This window comes from Trachypithecus francoisi, unplaced genomic scaffold (assembly GCF_009764315.1).
Source record: "Trachypithecus francoisi isolate TF-2019V2 unplaced genomic scaffold, Tfra_2.0 Lachesis_group21, whole genome shotgun sequence".
NCBI lineage: Eukaryota > Metazoa > Chordata > Mammalia > Primates > Cercopithecidae > Trachypithecus > Trachypithecus francoisi.
Window position 1 is genome coordinate 47,043,876 of NW_022681467.1, and position 15,715 is coordinate 47,059,590.

Here is a 15,715-nt window from a genome sequence, read left to right on the forward strand (position 1 = left end):
ACAGGTCTGCACTTTGCTTTTTCCCTTGCCAGCCACCGTTCCAGGCACTGGGGTGAAACACAGCAGTGAGCAAGACAAACTGTCTTTTTTTGTTGAGATGAGGTCTTGCTATGTTGCCCAGGCTGGTCTCAAACTTCTGGGCTCAAGCAATCCACCTACCTCAGTCTCCCAAAGTGCTGGGATTCCAGGCATGAGCCACGGCTCCACAGCTCCCGGCCAAGACCGTGTAGATAACAGGTTAGACAGAGGAAAGGCCCATGAGGAAGGATGAGGCCAGGAGACGCAACAGAGCAACAAAGGAGCTGACTCTAAACAGAACCCGAGGAAACGGGGAGGGGAGGGCGGTTTCCTCACTGTACTGGGTTGAATCGTGGCCCCCACAAAATGTGTGTTCTAGTGCTGGACCCTGGTACCTGTGATCGTGGTTCTACTTGAAAGAAAGGCCTCTGCAGATGCCACCACATGAAGGGTCTTGGCATGAAACCATCCTGGATTAACCAGGTGGATCCTAAATCCAAAACCAAGTATCCTTATAAGAAGAGGAGGCCACGTGAAGATGGAGGCAGAGACTGGAGTGATGCAGCCACAGCCAGGGAACACCCCAGAAGCTGGGAGTGGCTGGGAAGGGTCCTCCCCACGGCCTTCAGAGGCAGCGCGGTCCTGCAGCACTTGTATTCAGAATTCTGGCCTCAAGAATTATGTGAGGATAAATTTCTGTTGTTCAAAGTCACGCAGTTTATGGCAATCTATTAGGCGGCCCTAGGAAATGAACGCACACACCTATTCTGTTCCAAAGTGGCGTTGGATCCTCCCATGGGCGTCTGCCAGGCGTCAGGTCACCAGGGCTGTGAGGATGGGTGTTCTGATAGTTGATATTTTTTTGCTACTTCAGTAGACCAGCCCTGAGTATCTTTGTGTGTCTTTGGGTGCATCGGGAGAGTTTCTAGAGGATCAACTCCAGGCGTTCCCCTGCTGAATCATACAGGATCTTGGGTTGAGTCTGGGCGCCACAATTTTAGCCTCGAGGAAGAGGGACCATTGGCTGAAGCCAGGGAAAGTAGGTAGCATGGGTGTCCTGAAAACCAAGAGCAAGGGGACAGTTTCAAGAAATAGAGATAACACCTCAGAGCTGAATGCTACCGGGAAGCCCAGGCAGAGAAGAAATGAGAAGAGTCCATTTGATTCGATGACAAGGGAGGGCGCTGGTGGTTTGGCAGTGAGGTGGGTGCAGAAGTCCTAGCACAATGGCTGGGGAGTGAGTGAGCGGGAGCAGGGGATGAGAGGCGGCAGCAACTCCTTCTTAACCCTTGGCTGGAAGGTGTGGGGAAAGCCAGGCTGGTGGCTGGAGGCAGACGTGGGTTCGATGGATGATTTTTTTCTATTTTTATTTCTGGTTGATTTAGACAAGGGACACCCAGCATGTTTGAACCTTGATGGTTGGGAGCTGGGAGAGAAGGAGGGTGAAGATAAAGGAAAGGGATTATCCAGGGTGTCCACGTGGGCAGGGATGGGTCCTCTCGAATCCTCGGGGAGAATGGGGAGTGGTGGAGGTAGAATGGAGGGTGGGACAGCTCTTCCTCACCGGATGAAGGGCCCAGCTGAGGGGACTCTGTGATGTGGAACCCTCTGATGGGGCCTGTGTGCGGCAGATGCGTGAGCACCAGCTCTGGGCGGCCCAGGGGTAGGCCAGGCCAGGTCACTGGTGGCTCTAAAAGCTACATGAAAATGGTCATTACAGAGCTTTAAACCTAATTGTGATGGGGACCGACTGGAGCCTCAGAACCATCATCTGACAGCTATGTGGAGAATGGGCTGGGGAGGTATGGAAACCAGTTAGGGGGTGGACATGATGGTCCATGTGGCTGAGTGGCTGCCACATGCCTATTACATGCGGAGTTTATCAGGTGCCCATCTGCTTTGTGGAGATGCTGGTAGAAATGCCTATTATAACACAGATACAGAAAATTCTGAAAGGTGGTGTGTTTTGAGATAAAAATCATAAGCAGCCCGGCACAGTGGCTTACACCTATAATCCTAGCACTTTGGGAGGCTGAGGTGGGCAGATCGCCTAAGACCAAGAGCTTGAGACCAGCCTGGACAACATAGAGAGACCTCCATCTCTATGAAAAATTTAAAAATTAGCCAGGTGCAGCAATGTGTGCCTGTGGTCCCAGCTACTCGGGAGGCTGAGGCAGGAGGATCGCTTGAGCCCAGGAGGTCAAGGCTGTAGTGAGCCTTCATCGTGTCACTGGACTCCAGCCTGGGTGACAGAGTGAGGCCCTGTCTCAAAAAACTCACAAGCTCTAGGAGACAAAATCAACTTGAACCTTGACCCTCCCCCCCCCCCCCGCCCCCGACAGACTGTGTGGCCTCAGCCTGGTTATGTGACCTCTCCGTATACGTTACTTCTTCATTGCTCTATAACAAATGACCTCAAAATGTAGCAGCTTAAAGCAACACATTTTCATTATCTGACAGCCTCCATGGGCCTGGAATCTGGGTTCAGCTTATCTGGGCCCCCGGGCTCAGGGTTTCTCCCAGGCTGCAGTCAGGAGTCAGTGGGGGCCATGGTCATCCCAAAGCTCTGCTGGGGCAGGATCCACTTCCAAGCAAGATCCACAGTTGTGGGCAGGATTCAGTTCCTCGTGGGCTGGGACTGAAGGCCTCAGTTCCCCACTGTCTGTGACAGGAGCTGCCCTAGGTTCTTGCCATGCAGAGACTGCAGCTGGCTTCGTCAGAGGGAGCAAATGAGAAGACTCATAAAGAGAGCGCCAGCAAGATGGAAGTCATTACCTCTTGTAATCTAAGAAGCGAGTCACTAGGTCCAGCCCACACTCAAAGGTAGGGGATCACACAAGGGTGTGGCTACCAGGAGTCCAAGCTACTTGGAAGGCTGAGGTGGGAGGAATACTTGAGCCCAAAAGGCAGAGGTCACAGTGAGCTATCATTGTTCCACTGCCCTCCAGCCTGGGTGACAGAGTGAAACCCTGTCTCAAAAAAAAAAAAAAAAAAAAAAAAAACCACCAAACCACCAGTACCTAGTGATAATAGATATCAGAGCAATTGTTGAAATACTGTTTTAAAATTCTCTAGATAGTGCAACCCCTGAGTGTCAGCACCAGGTGGATCATTCCCACCACCCCCTCCCCACATCGGGATGCCACCAAGATGCCGCTGAAGGACATTTACCAACAGATGCCCTCAGGCCTTCAGAGATTGGGTTGGACATCTTAGTCCATTTGTGTTGCTATACAGGAATACCTTGGGCTGGCAATTTAGAAAGAGAAGAGGTTGGTTTGGCTCAGGTTCTGACGGTTGGAAAATTCAAGATGGGGCCTCTGCCTCTGGCGAGGGCCTCAGGCTGCTTCCACTCGTGGTGGAAGAGGCAGGGGAGCTCATGTGTGCAAGTCACCTGGCGAGAGAGGAAGCCAGAGAGGGGAGGTGCCAGGCTCCTTTTAACAGCCAGTGCTCATGGGAACAGATGAAGTGAGAAATGAGCCCCCACCAGGGAGGGCATTCATCTACCCATGAGAGATCCACCCCATAACCCAAACGCCTCCGTTAAGCCCCACCTCCCACACGGGGGATGGAATTTCAACGTGAGATGTGGTGGTGTTTGTGAGGGGAGGGCGATCAGATAAACCAAACTATAGCAGCGTCTGTTTGGGTCCAAGTAGCCATGGAGAATACAGTGGACCTGATTTTAGGGTGGGAGCTGAGGCAGTGTCTCTGCTGACATCTGGAGCTGTTACATCTAATGGAAGAGATACCAGGTGGAAGCAACAGCTGGACAAAGGCCTTGAGATGCAGGCAGTGTGGCGTGTTTGGGAAACTGAGAGATCAAGGGGCTGGAGCAGAGGGCAAGATGGGAGAGTACTGGGAGGTGAGGTAGGAAGGGAGGTGGGCGGTGGAACGCTTTGGTGGCCATTTAAGGAAGGTCTTTGACTTTCACACTGAGGGTCTTGAGCAAAGGAGGGACCTGATCTAAGATTAGCAGGATCACTCTGTGATGAGGACAGGCAGAAGGGGAAAGGCAGGGAGACCAGCCGAGGGACTACTGCATCGGTCCTAGCAGGAGGTGGCACTAAAACAAACACCAGACTCAGAACAGTGCCAGGCTGAGATGGCGTCAGTTTCGGGATAAAACTGAAAGAGGGAACTGACGGGATTTCCTGACAGATTGGAGATGGGTGTCAGAGAAGGAAGAGGGCCAAGCATGGTGCTGGGCTTCTAGCCTGAGTGACCGGGGTGAAGGTGTTCCGTGAAATGAAATAAACGCGGGCTGGAACGGCTCTAGGGAGGAGAAATGCAAGAGTTTAGGTTGAAACATGATCAGCTCCAGGTCTCTTTGAGGCCTTTCTCCCTCCCTCTGCACCCTGCTGGCATGTCCCCTTCACACAGATGGAGACTTTGCTTAGTCTGTGTTCTTCACTGATGTGGTCCATGAGCCTTGAACAATGTATTTGTCCATTTTCTGTTGCTTATAACAGAATACCTGAAACTGGGCATTTTGAAAGGGAATTTCTTTCTAGTTGTAGAGACTGAGAAGTCCCAGGCCGAGGGCCACATCTGATGAGCGCCTTCTTGCTCACGGAGACTCTGCAGCGTCCCCTGGTGGCACAGGACATCGCAAGGGGAGGGGCTGAGTGTGCTAATGTGCTGTGCTCAGGGCTTTCTTCTTCTCATAAAGCCACCAGTTTCCCTCCCATGATAACCCATTCACCCATTAATCCATGAATGGATTCCTCCATTCACAAGGGTAGAGCCCTCAGGACCCTGAGTCACCACTTAAAGGCACCACCTCTGAACACTGCTATATTAGCATGGCAGGCAGGATAAGGGCCCCCTAACGATGTCCATGTTCTATGCCCATCACCTGTGGACGTGTTACCTTCTACAGCAAAAGCGACTTTGCAGGTGCGATTGCTAATCACCAGTGAGAAAGGAAGCGTGCCCTGGGTTACCCAGGTTTGCCCCATTTAATCACAGGAGTCCTTAGAGGCAAAAGAAAGAGATGTGAGAGTTTGTTAGAGAAAGGCGTGAGGCTGGGCGTGGAATCAGAGTGATGGGATGGCTGGCCCAGCAGATGAGGGCTGAGTACTACGGAATGCTGTCAGCCGTGTTTATTTCCAAAGAAGCTAGAAAGGATGAGGAAACCTTCTCCCCTGGAGCCCCCAGAAGGAGTGCAGCCCTGCTGACACCAGGATGTTATACCCGTGGGACCTACTTTGGACCTTGGACCTCCAGCACTGTGAGGTGATGAATTTGTGTTGCTTTACGCCACTAAGTTTGTGCTAATTGTCACAGAGGCCTGCAAGGAGACAGGACTCAGGAGCGGTGGGTTTCAGCTAGGAAGAAAACACGCAGGTCCTGGGGGAAGGAAGACTGAGGATGTAGGGGTTTATGGTGGGCAGTGAGGTGCAGAGGGATGAGCAGCAGCATTCCATGGGGCTGTGGGGCAGAAAGTGGGGTCTGAGCCTCATGGGGGTCAGAGTGAGAGATGCAGGGGATGAGATGAGAGTGACATGAACAGGGATAAATGGCAAAAAAAGACTCGTCCTGGAGGGGAGGCCGTGAGCCCTGAGAGATGGAAGTCATGGGACCTGGGACCCCCACTACCCGACTCTCCGAGGAGCCCTGGACCTACTCTGGGCAGTGTTGGTCTTGGGAACCAGGGGGTGTCTGCAGGGCAGAGTTTAGGAAAGCCTGCCCTCACACCTTCAGATCCTGGAGCCCAGCTCAGGGGCCGAGGTCTGTGTCGAACACCCCAACAGCGCACAGAGGGTGCCCTGGCTTATTTGCACCACGGGGAGGATAAATGAGAACGTGGGCTCCTGAACCGCACGACTGCAGGTGTATCTGGGGAGGACCAGATGGAGAGGCGCCCAGCCGGAGCACGTTAGCACCGTCTAACATAGCAAACTGCAGGCGCTGGCCGCACCTCGCTCCGCTGCAAACAATCCATTATTCACCTTGTCAAACAGACTCGCCCGAGAAGCCGGTTTCAGATTTGGCTTGTAAACGGCAGCTGGCTGGCTGGCCCTTCTCTTACCTGTCCCCAAGGAGCTGTTGAGCCACAGCAGTGAGCATTTTACAAGCGGGAGGGCCACAGGTGACTGCAGGCTGCCAGAAGGCAGATAACTGGCCTGGCAGGCTCCAAGATTCTAGGGAATCATGGTCTTGATGGCTTTCTGCAACAAAGGGAACTGGCTCTTTCTAGAAGACAGGCTGGAATACACTGCTGTGTAATTAGAGATGAATAAACGGAGCCATATGGGACAGAAGGAAAGTCTCCCTTGAGTCAGTTGATTTATAAAATGTGTTAAATATTAGGAAATGATTAATTTTCCATACATTCCAGATGAGCCCATTGTTCTCCATGCACAGGAAAGGCATGTTTGCTCATTTAACACCGGGTTCCTGGGGGCCTACCATACCGCATGCCAGGCTGTAGAGAGACAGTACTGAGCAAATCAAGACAATCGTCGCCACCATGGAATTTACAGGGGCAAGAGACAGCAAACATGCCCACAGTCATCCAAACGCCAGGCTGAGTGCATGTGTGGGCGGGGCATGGGGTAGGTCCCGCATGACAGTGGTCACTGAAGTCCTCTGAGGACAAGAATTTAATTGGAAAGTTGAAGAATGAGGAAGAGCCAGTCCATGAAACTCAGGAGTCAAAGCGTTTCAAGTTTTAGGAGGAGAGAGAGGTGGGGAATGGTGTGGTCTGGGCAAGGAACAGAAAAGAGGCCTGGAGGCTGGAGAACTTGTGGCCAAGGAAGATGGCTGAGCCTCTTGCCTGGAATTTGGATCATCCTGAATGCAAGGGGAAGCCGTGGAGGGCTTTAAGTAGGGCTGTGATAGGATCTGAGGCTGCTTTAAGCTCGATCTGGCTGCTGTGTGGATGGGGAGGTCGGGAGTACACCAGCAAAGGGCTGTTGTATCATCCAGGTAGGAGATGAGGGTGTTCTGGTAAGCATGAGGCATAGAGGTGGGATGATTTCAGAAGGGACCCAGCGGGATTTGCTGATATGTGGGCAATGGGAACAGTGAGAGATCTGGGGTTATTCCCAGGGTTTTGACTAAGCGACTGTAGATAGATGGTGTTCCCATAAACTGATGAGTAAGATGGGTGCGTGTTGGGAGAGGGAGGAAGAGGAGATTGGGAATCATGAATTTGGGGGCATGTTGAACTCAAAATGCCTCCTGGCTACCAAAAAGAAGAAGGCACATGGTGGGGGAGGTCACACAGGAGTCTGGCGCGTGTGTATGTGAAGGTGTAAATACAACCCTCGCCACGGTTGTCTTGTGAATGCTTTTTTCTCATGGTATTAAGGGCAGAGGGTTCTTTTTTTTTTTTTTTTTTTTAGGCAGAGTTTCGCTCTGTCGCCCGGGCTGGAGTGCAGTGGCCGGATCTCAGCTCACTGCAAGCTCCGCCTCCCGGGTTCACGCCATTCTCCTGCCTCAGCCTCCGGAGTAGCTGGCACTACAGGTGCCCGTCACCTCGCCCGGCTAGTTTTTTGTCTTTTTTAGTAGAGACGAGGTTTCACCGTGTTAGCCAGGATGGTCTCCATCTCCTGACCTCGTGATCCGCCTGCCTCGGCCTCCCAAAGTGCTGGGATTACAGGCGTGAGCCACCGCGCCCGGCCGGGCAGAGGGCTCTAAATCAAATATCCTCTGACACCGCACAGCAGCAGGAACTGTCGGCAATGCGTTTTCAAGGAGTTCTGTCAGTATTTCATAGAAGGGTGAGGCGTCCCCATTTCAACAAAAAATTTAGGGATCACTGATGTAAAAAGTATAGCCCCTGGGAATCAGAGTGAATCGTCACTGTACTTCCTATGCAGTACAGTGTTTCAGAGCTTGAAGTTTTTAGTAAATCAGGGATTCCTAGAGAGCCTGGGACAGGGCAGATAGACAGCAGGGGGTTTTGTTTCTTTGATAACTCCTCATCGGACCATTTACAAAACTCAACTTCTGAATTTTACCAGGAGGGCAGGGCAAGAGGTGGTTTAGAGTGAGAAGCCCTTTTTGGAGAAAGTTTGGTCAGATCTCGTCCATCTTCGTACCACAAAATGTCATGAGGTTTATAGCAAGCGTGTCCTTTATACCCCATCACAGCTACTGGGGATCCGCAGACAAAAGAAATGACTTCACTTTCATTTCGTAAAGGTCCTTGTGGCTCTGTGCCTCTGTCCTCAGCATTATTTTATACTCAACCTGGTCCTACCAGGAACCCAGTTTCCTTCTAATGTATGAATATGAAGAGGCTGAGTAGGAGTCAGCATTTGTTTTCTCCTGTCAATCTTACCACTTCTTAAACTCCAACTTGGCACGAAACCACTGTTCTGTTTCTGCTCCTTTGTATGAAACTACACCATGCTGTTGGATACAGCAAGGAACATGTATGTTCAGATTTGCAAACTCCTGGCAAAGTGACTCCAAGATGCTCCAATACAACCTTCCTTGTCATCTCAGGTTTTGAAAATTGGATAAACTCAAGTTTCTGGCTTTAATGATCTATTTAGAAAAATTAAAATCCCATAGTCAGAGCTCTAAATGTTTTCTTCCAGATATTAGTCAAATGAGGTCTCAAGATGAGCTCAAGGCTCCACGATAAGCCTTAGGTGAATCTGAAATCTGTTTGTGAAATGATGGGACAGTCGATCGATAGCTAATATTGATTAAGTATGCAGTACCTGTGAGGTGGGGACTAGAGTCCTCATTTCATATCTGGGGAAACTGAGGCACAGGCCAAATTTGTGTTTAAGTGTGGCTTAAATATAAATGTACAACACAGACGTTTTGGGGTTTTTTTTCTTTTTTAAAAATGACTATAGTTTTAGCCTTGTCCTCTGCTTAAGTGATTTTGACTTTCGATTCAGGAGAAGTGGTGTAAGGTTTTCGGAAAGTAAGTTAAAGCAAAACAGTTGGCCGCAATCATCTTAGTGGGGCACAGTTGCCTCTTAGGTGTAGCCCTGGGCAGGTATTTTTTGTGGGGCTCCTGTCTGCCTAAGCAACTTGAGCCATTCCTAAATCAGCACCATTCTGGTGATCCAGTCTCACACCATCCCACAAAACTCACAATGAAAATACTGCACCAGCCATCGGAGCAATCTGCTCACCAGGGTGCTCTTCTGGAAGCTGGCCTGGACCCTGTAGGTGCAGGTTCTAGAGCTCTTTGGGGCATCTGAAGGGGAGAAATGGGAGCCAGCTGGTCCCAGCTAACAGAGGGAGACTAAGGATATTTCAAGATAGGCACTTCCAGCAGCCAGGACCCATGCAGGTGTCTGTCTGAGCTTGGGACACCTGCCCATTTGGTAGTGCTGGTTACGGGCACTAGAATAGCGGGGGGACGGGGGCTAGAAAATTCCCAGCAAGACATTCCAAGTGCGGGGCTGTGATGGGGTGGCGTGGGTCCCTAAAGCCCAGGGCCTGGAGCAGATATCCCATTTCCCTGGGGTGAAAGGGTGGGAGGAGGTTCGAACCCTATGAAGACTTTAAAAAGAGCAGCTACTTCCAAACCTCCTAGGTGCTTTAGCTACAGGATGGCAAAAGCTGTTTTAAGGAGGAACTTGGCTAGAAGGTTCTAGTACTTATTTGTGGGTTCGAAGGTATAAGGTGCATTTTTTTTTCTTTAACCTTGATATTTTGCAAGATGCTCAAAAAAAAAAATGGTGGCTTTTGCCTTCCAAGTGGCTGGCTTGGCCCAGTTGACTGTGAGTGCTTCGGGACCCTTGGAAAGCTGGTCTAAGGTGGGCACCGTAAATCTCCTTTATGAATATGCTACCTCAAAAGTAGTCTAGAGGCACAGATTACAGCAGAGCTGTGCCAGAGAGAATCAAACTCAGGTTGAGCATGTGGCTTTGTCACCTCCGACAAGTGGCTTCTGAGCCTGAGTCACAAGCACAGCGTGACTGTACCTACCTCCTAGGGCTGAGATGAGGAGTAAACGCACACACTTATGTGCACACACAAAATGTTCCTTGCTGAGGGAGCCCGAAAGGTAAAGGGGATATTTGAGTAGCCTCTCCGGAAAAGAAAGATCCACCAAAGTAGCTGTTGCTTCCAACTGTTTTATTGCTAAACTATCATGATACAAGTCGTATAAAAATACTTTACATATAGGAAAAATAAACTACATTAAACTGGAGATTAAAAACATTTGCATAGGAATGTGATGTATTCAAACGCCTTGAACAGGATTGTCTAAACCTAAGCCTGCCAGCACCACCATGTTGGAGAGACCTCTGTTTGTTGGAGAACTGTACTGGTTTTCTCTCCTCTGAGGGCTGTAGAGGCCATAGGGGGTGAGTGAGGTTCTTTGACAAGATGTCCAGGATGCTAAGTTTGTTCCAACCACCATAGCCTCGGTCTGCTCAGGCCAATCAGAATGCTGTGAGCACCTGCTCTAATAGAAACAACATCATTTGCATCCATTCCATTCAAAGCTTGAACTCAGCAGGGAGTTTATTCTAGTCAGCCAACAGCTGCATAAAGGTAGAATGTTAATTAACCCTTTCACTTCCAGCTCTCAGGACCCTGATAGCGCAGGGAGAAACTCTGTTACCAACCACCAGAAAAGTTTGTTTTTAAACAGACTGAGTTAAACAGTGATGTTGGCTGTAAGTCAAGGCACTCACAAAAGCTGAAGGAAATGGATGTTTATGATCACAATTTTATATGATGCTGCTTTTTCTTAAGCATTTAATTGGAATGCAGGAAAATACTTGCTATGCAATTGGCTGTTTTGGTTCCATGAAACGTAATGCCCTAGCCTTGAGCCTAGGAGACCCAAAGTTAAGATGCGCTGGGTCACCGAGCACCTTGCCTCCAGGAAACGAGTTCAGGAAAGGTTAGCCCAGCTTGTCAAGAACGTCACAACTCCATCCATGCCTCTTGTAAACTTGAAATGAAAACATTCTTTCAATTCTGAGCAATAGAAAGCACTTGGAAAGTTTTTGTGTTTTTTTTTTTTTTTTTTGACATGATAAATTCAGTTTCACTGTAGTCCAGAGTGAGAATTAGAACATATCAACTCCTGATCTGCCTAAATGTGACAGCCTCTGCCCAAGACTGGCTCACTGAGGCGTCTTGGCTACTGGATGTAAACAAAAAATGCAATATCAGTGCCTCCCAGTTCTTTGAAGGAATCAATTCATCCTTGGTTATGTCTATGCTGGAAAACTGTTGATGTCCTTTGGATAAAGCATACAGGAGTTACCTACCAGGATTTAGTTTTGGTCCCCTCTGTAAATATTAGCCTGAACGTAGGGTTCTGTGAACATGAATTCTTTTCAAATTCCATTACAATGCAGGCAGGGTTTTGGTGTCAATTTTTTAAAATCAAAACTACCTACTAGATTACTTATTTGGGGGGATCTAGACACTTGATGATTCTCAGTGACCAGATCCAGGCTCAGGGCTGAAGTCAGCATAATTCTTGAGCAAGAAAAAGGTGGTTCCTTCTTCCATGAAACCATTCCTTCTCCTGAGATGCTGTCTTCTAGGTAGGTGACTAATAGGCTCTGAGTGGGAGTTTTATTATATGGATTTTTGTTTCCTGGAATAATTAACAAATGTTTCAAGAATACATCATTTATCTTAAGAAAAAAAATCAACCTATGTGTAAAAAGAGACATTTAAAAAGATTTCTGACCATTTATAAATATAAATCTAATTCCAACAGGGGTGTAATATTTTGAGGACAGGTAAAAAGCATAAAAATACAGGTAAGAAAATAAAATTTAATAACATACTAATTAATCTGGATTGCTATACATATTATCAAGCAGCAGCATTTTTTTACAATACAGGAAGACTTGCAAACTTTGGAAATATACTACATTCAGCAACATGGTAGACCTGTCAGAGTGCTACATATTTACATTAACTTAGATGTAGCAAGTGCAAACCTTCACTTAACTGAGATCCTTCTAACACACCTGCAACACGCCCATCTTTACCATTTATACATCCCTACTTTCTCATTCTCTTAGAGGATCTTATTGCCTCTTCCCATACTGGAAATATTTCATGAGCCATCCTTCTTGGCAAAATTTCCTCCTAGCATTTGTAACTGACAAAACTTCCTTGATAGCTGTCAGTTCCTAATACACTTTCTCTTGCCTGTTTATGTCTCAAATCTAATGCTTTTGTTTCTCTTTCCTTTGCTATTTGGTACAGTTGTTTATGAAAGTGCTTCCTATAATATCCAGCTAAGATGTCTTAGAAAAACAGAGGGGTTTATTTGTGTGTGTATTACACACACACACATGCGTACAGGAGGTTGAGCTACCAGGGGGTCCTTTTTGCTAACATAGTTAGAAAACTGATGGAAAGTGCATTAGTCCTTTTTCACCCTGTGGACAAGGAAGCTGAGCTACTTTGCTACAATAGCAGGAAGGCACTTGGGTAAAACATTCAGATAACTGAGGAAAGCTCAAATTGCCTCATGTATAAAAAATGGCTCCTAGCCAGGTCAAGGGAGAACAAATCACTCACCACACACTCCTAGCTTTTCCCCAGTGAAGCCAATATTGCTGGAGAGAAAAATTCATATTGCCGGAGAGAGAATTCTCTAGGTGAAGCTGCTAGTATAAGGAACTTATATAAGGAACTTATTTTGTTCGTGAGGAAGTATTTAGCATCCCAGAAGTTCTATGGTGGGGGTCAACCTCTTACTGGCAGTCTGTTTATTTAAAAGAGAACGTTCCTAAACTCTGAGCTTAGGGGTGGATGAGGGAAAGGTTGTCCATTGTTAGGGAAAAATAAATGCTAGGTATTGACCAACAGGTTGCATACAAGTGCACAGGCCCGAATCTGAGCATTTTGTCTTCTGTCTGGAGTGCCAAACACACCTGGCCCCACTCCCAGAAAGCTTTTGCCTCTGGGTAACCTTGATGGGAGAGCCAGGACTTACAAAGCCCACAGTGGGCACTGAGTGGCCATGACTATCTTTTGAAGCCTTCTGCCTACAGACTGGACTGAGAAAACACTAAGTACAGTCTGCGTGCTAAGAATATTTTCACTTTGTTGTGGATTATTGAGGAAACTGAATGGCTTAAAAATGAATCCCACTGCTTGTCCTGGGGTATCTGCAGCAAATGCCAACAGAAACACACCTGCCAAGAACTACAAGGGTTTTGTTTGTAAAAATCACAAAAATCGCACCCACAGAGGAAGACTAGGGGAGACTATGGGTGCGCTCAGTGGAAACAGTTGGGAGGAAGGAAATCACATATACAACTGGTCTGAACAGAGCTCATTCAAACTAAAGGATGCATTCGAGTAGATTTCTTCACGTTAGAATTCTAGTGCGAATAGGTCTTCAGGGGCAGAAAGGGTCTTTAAATACGTTCAGGTCAAATTAACCAGTGAAGCTGGGAAGCGCATCCTGAGCTCGACTGTCCCACTTTGGATTTAGGATAGAGAGAATTCAGCCCTTTTTCCTCTATCTTGGTAGACACCCACTTCCAGAAGCACTTGGGCTGTTTTACTTAACAAAAATACCCGCACTTCTTGGTTGCTTGAGCCCTTCTGCTATTCCTCAATTAAATGCACATGCTTGAGATTCTCCACGGCTTTACGGAAAAGCACTCTGGCTGCTAGGAAGAAAGCAAGCCGGAACCTTGCAAAGCATCCAGGTTGTACAGCTGCAGCAGACAGGTGCTTGCTCTCTGCAGCCTGGGACAGCCCCTCAAGTCTATGGAAATTGTGTTAGCAGGACTGCATGCTGCAGGGGTTAAAGAACAGCTCGCCAAAATAGCTCCAGTGCTAGGTGCCCTGGCCAGCTTTTTAAAGCAGAAAACAAATAGTAACAAACGCATATACATGTCATAACTTAACGCCAAGAAGTCTTAACAAGTGATCTTGTCCGGGCAAGACAGTTTGGTTTTGGAATAAGAATTCAAAAATAAAGCTTTAGCCGTGGCCCAGTTGTGGCATGGACTGGGCGAGCTCTAAGGACTGACAGTTCAGTTTCTACCTCTATCAAGAGGGTTTTGGGTTTCTTCAGCCTGTAAGCTGGGCTCTTGGATCACGTTCCTTTGGTTGCTCTGAGAACTCCTTTCCTTCAAAAGGTACAGGAGCTGTATCTGTGACCTGGAAAAATGAACGCAAGGGCTGGGGTTTAATCACAGCGCCCACATCTTCTGTCCCCCGCCCATCCCCCCAAGCTCCAGTCACTCTGTTCTCAGGCGTGTTCCAGTGTCCTGTCTTGTGCAGAATGTGCTTTTGGTCAGCAGGCGCTTAATATTTGGACGGAACACCATTAAGATCAACCAGGATGCTCTCTGGGATTTAAAACATAAACCAAAAAGAAGAGTTCTCTCTGGTGTTTAGAGGGAGGTGGCGAGCTCCTTAAGCGAGAGTCCGCTTAGTGCCCATACATTGATCCGCGTGTGGACTCCAGGCTGGGAGATGAACGTGAAAGGAGACAGAAGGTGAGGGGCTGTGGAAGGCTCCGAGGGGTCAGATACAGAAGGTGTCTTGCTATAATGGCTTCTTTTACGTCTGATTTCTGGCAGGAGGTCCTGAAAACTCCTTCCTGATAATTTCATTAACTACAAAAGAAAAGAGGAGGGGGAGAGAGAGAGAATGGGGCGAGTGAGAGGGCACCAAGAACATGCATCAGGTTCGCTTTCTAGAACCTCTAGCGGGCTATTTATTTTTCGCGTTCTAGAACCTCTATCAGGCTATTTATTTTTGAGACAAGGTCTTGCTCTGTCACCCAGGCTGGAGTGCAATGGCATGATCGTGGCTCCTAGCAGCCTCAGCCGCCTGAGTAGCTGGGACTACAGGTACACGCCACCACACCTGGCTACCTTTTTAAATTTTTAGTAGAGACAGGGTCTCACTCTGTTGCCCAGGCTGGTCTCGAACTCCTGAGCTGAGGCGATCCTCCCACCTGAGCCTCCCAAAGTATTGGGATTACAGGCATGAACCGCTCTGCCCATCTCTATTTATTTAAATACTTTTTTTTTTTGTTCCTTGTGATAGTGTATTTGACAATTTTTAATATAAGGAATGCTTTCCTACATCATGTTTTTTTCAGACACTATTTTGTGCTAAAGATCTATTAGTGAATATTGCTCAAATGGTAACTTTTTCAAATCTTTGTGGCAAAAATGGATTGGAGCCGTAGGGCATGTTTGAAGTAACTTTCTCCTCTTCTGCATTTGATGTCATGTGCTTGAGGCTTTCTATTGTGTGCCAAACTACTTCCACTATTTCCACATCCAGAAAATGCCTATTAAGTCTGATAAAACATGGTTCTTTCTTGATCCATAAAACTTACAGTTCTCAAAAGAGGAATCCTTACAAATAGAGCAAGTGAGGGCCCCCCGGAGACTGACTGGCCATCAACATACACACAGTTTCCATTTCAGCACAACCAAGTGAAGGATCATGTGCCAGTTCTGGAAAGTTTGGTCACCTCCCTCCCCAGAAGTATGTGTGGAGTTCCTAGCAGGGAACCAAGAGCAGTACCAGTCACTGGCATCAAGAAGCAAGCTACCTTCTCCCGCCTTGGCTACTGGGTGAGATCTTAGGATAGTGGATTCTGCAAATAGGTTCCCTGAAACATTCTTGGAAAGAAGAAGGTGCTATTGGTGACAGCTCCTCCATGAGGCATGCTCCCTGAGGTATTTGCAGGTTTTGCAGGTAGACCACATTGACTCGTTGTGGGGTCGAAGGGATGAGGATATAAACCCCT

At 47.9% G+C, this 15,715-nt stretch overlaps 1 protein-coding gene across 8 annotated transcripts in view; it reads right to left on the bottom strand.

The window, feature by feature from the left end:
- Window positions 1-9,628: 9,628 nt before the first annotated feature.
- Window positions 9,629-15,715, bottom strand: part of NFATC2 (nuclear factor of activated T cells 2) — a 180,236-nt gene continuing 174,149 nt past the window's right edge. For 5 of the 8 annotated variants that reach the window (XM_033186750.1, XM_033186752.1, XM_033186745.1 and 2 more), the window contains one exon: window positions 9,629-14,564. In XM_033186750.1, coding sequence (XP_033042641.1) covers window positions 14,509-14,564 — 56 coding nt within the window. In that variant the 3' untranslated portion in view covers window positions 9,629-14,508. The remainder of the gene's footprint in view (window positions 14,565-15,715) is intronic. The other 3 variants (XM_033186747.1, XM_033186746.1, XM_033186744.1) reach the window with 2 other exon arrangements.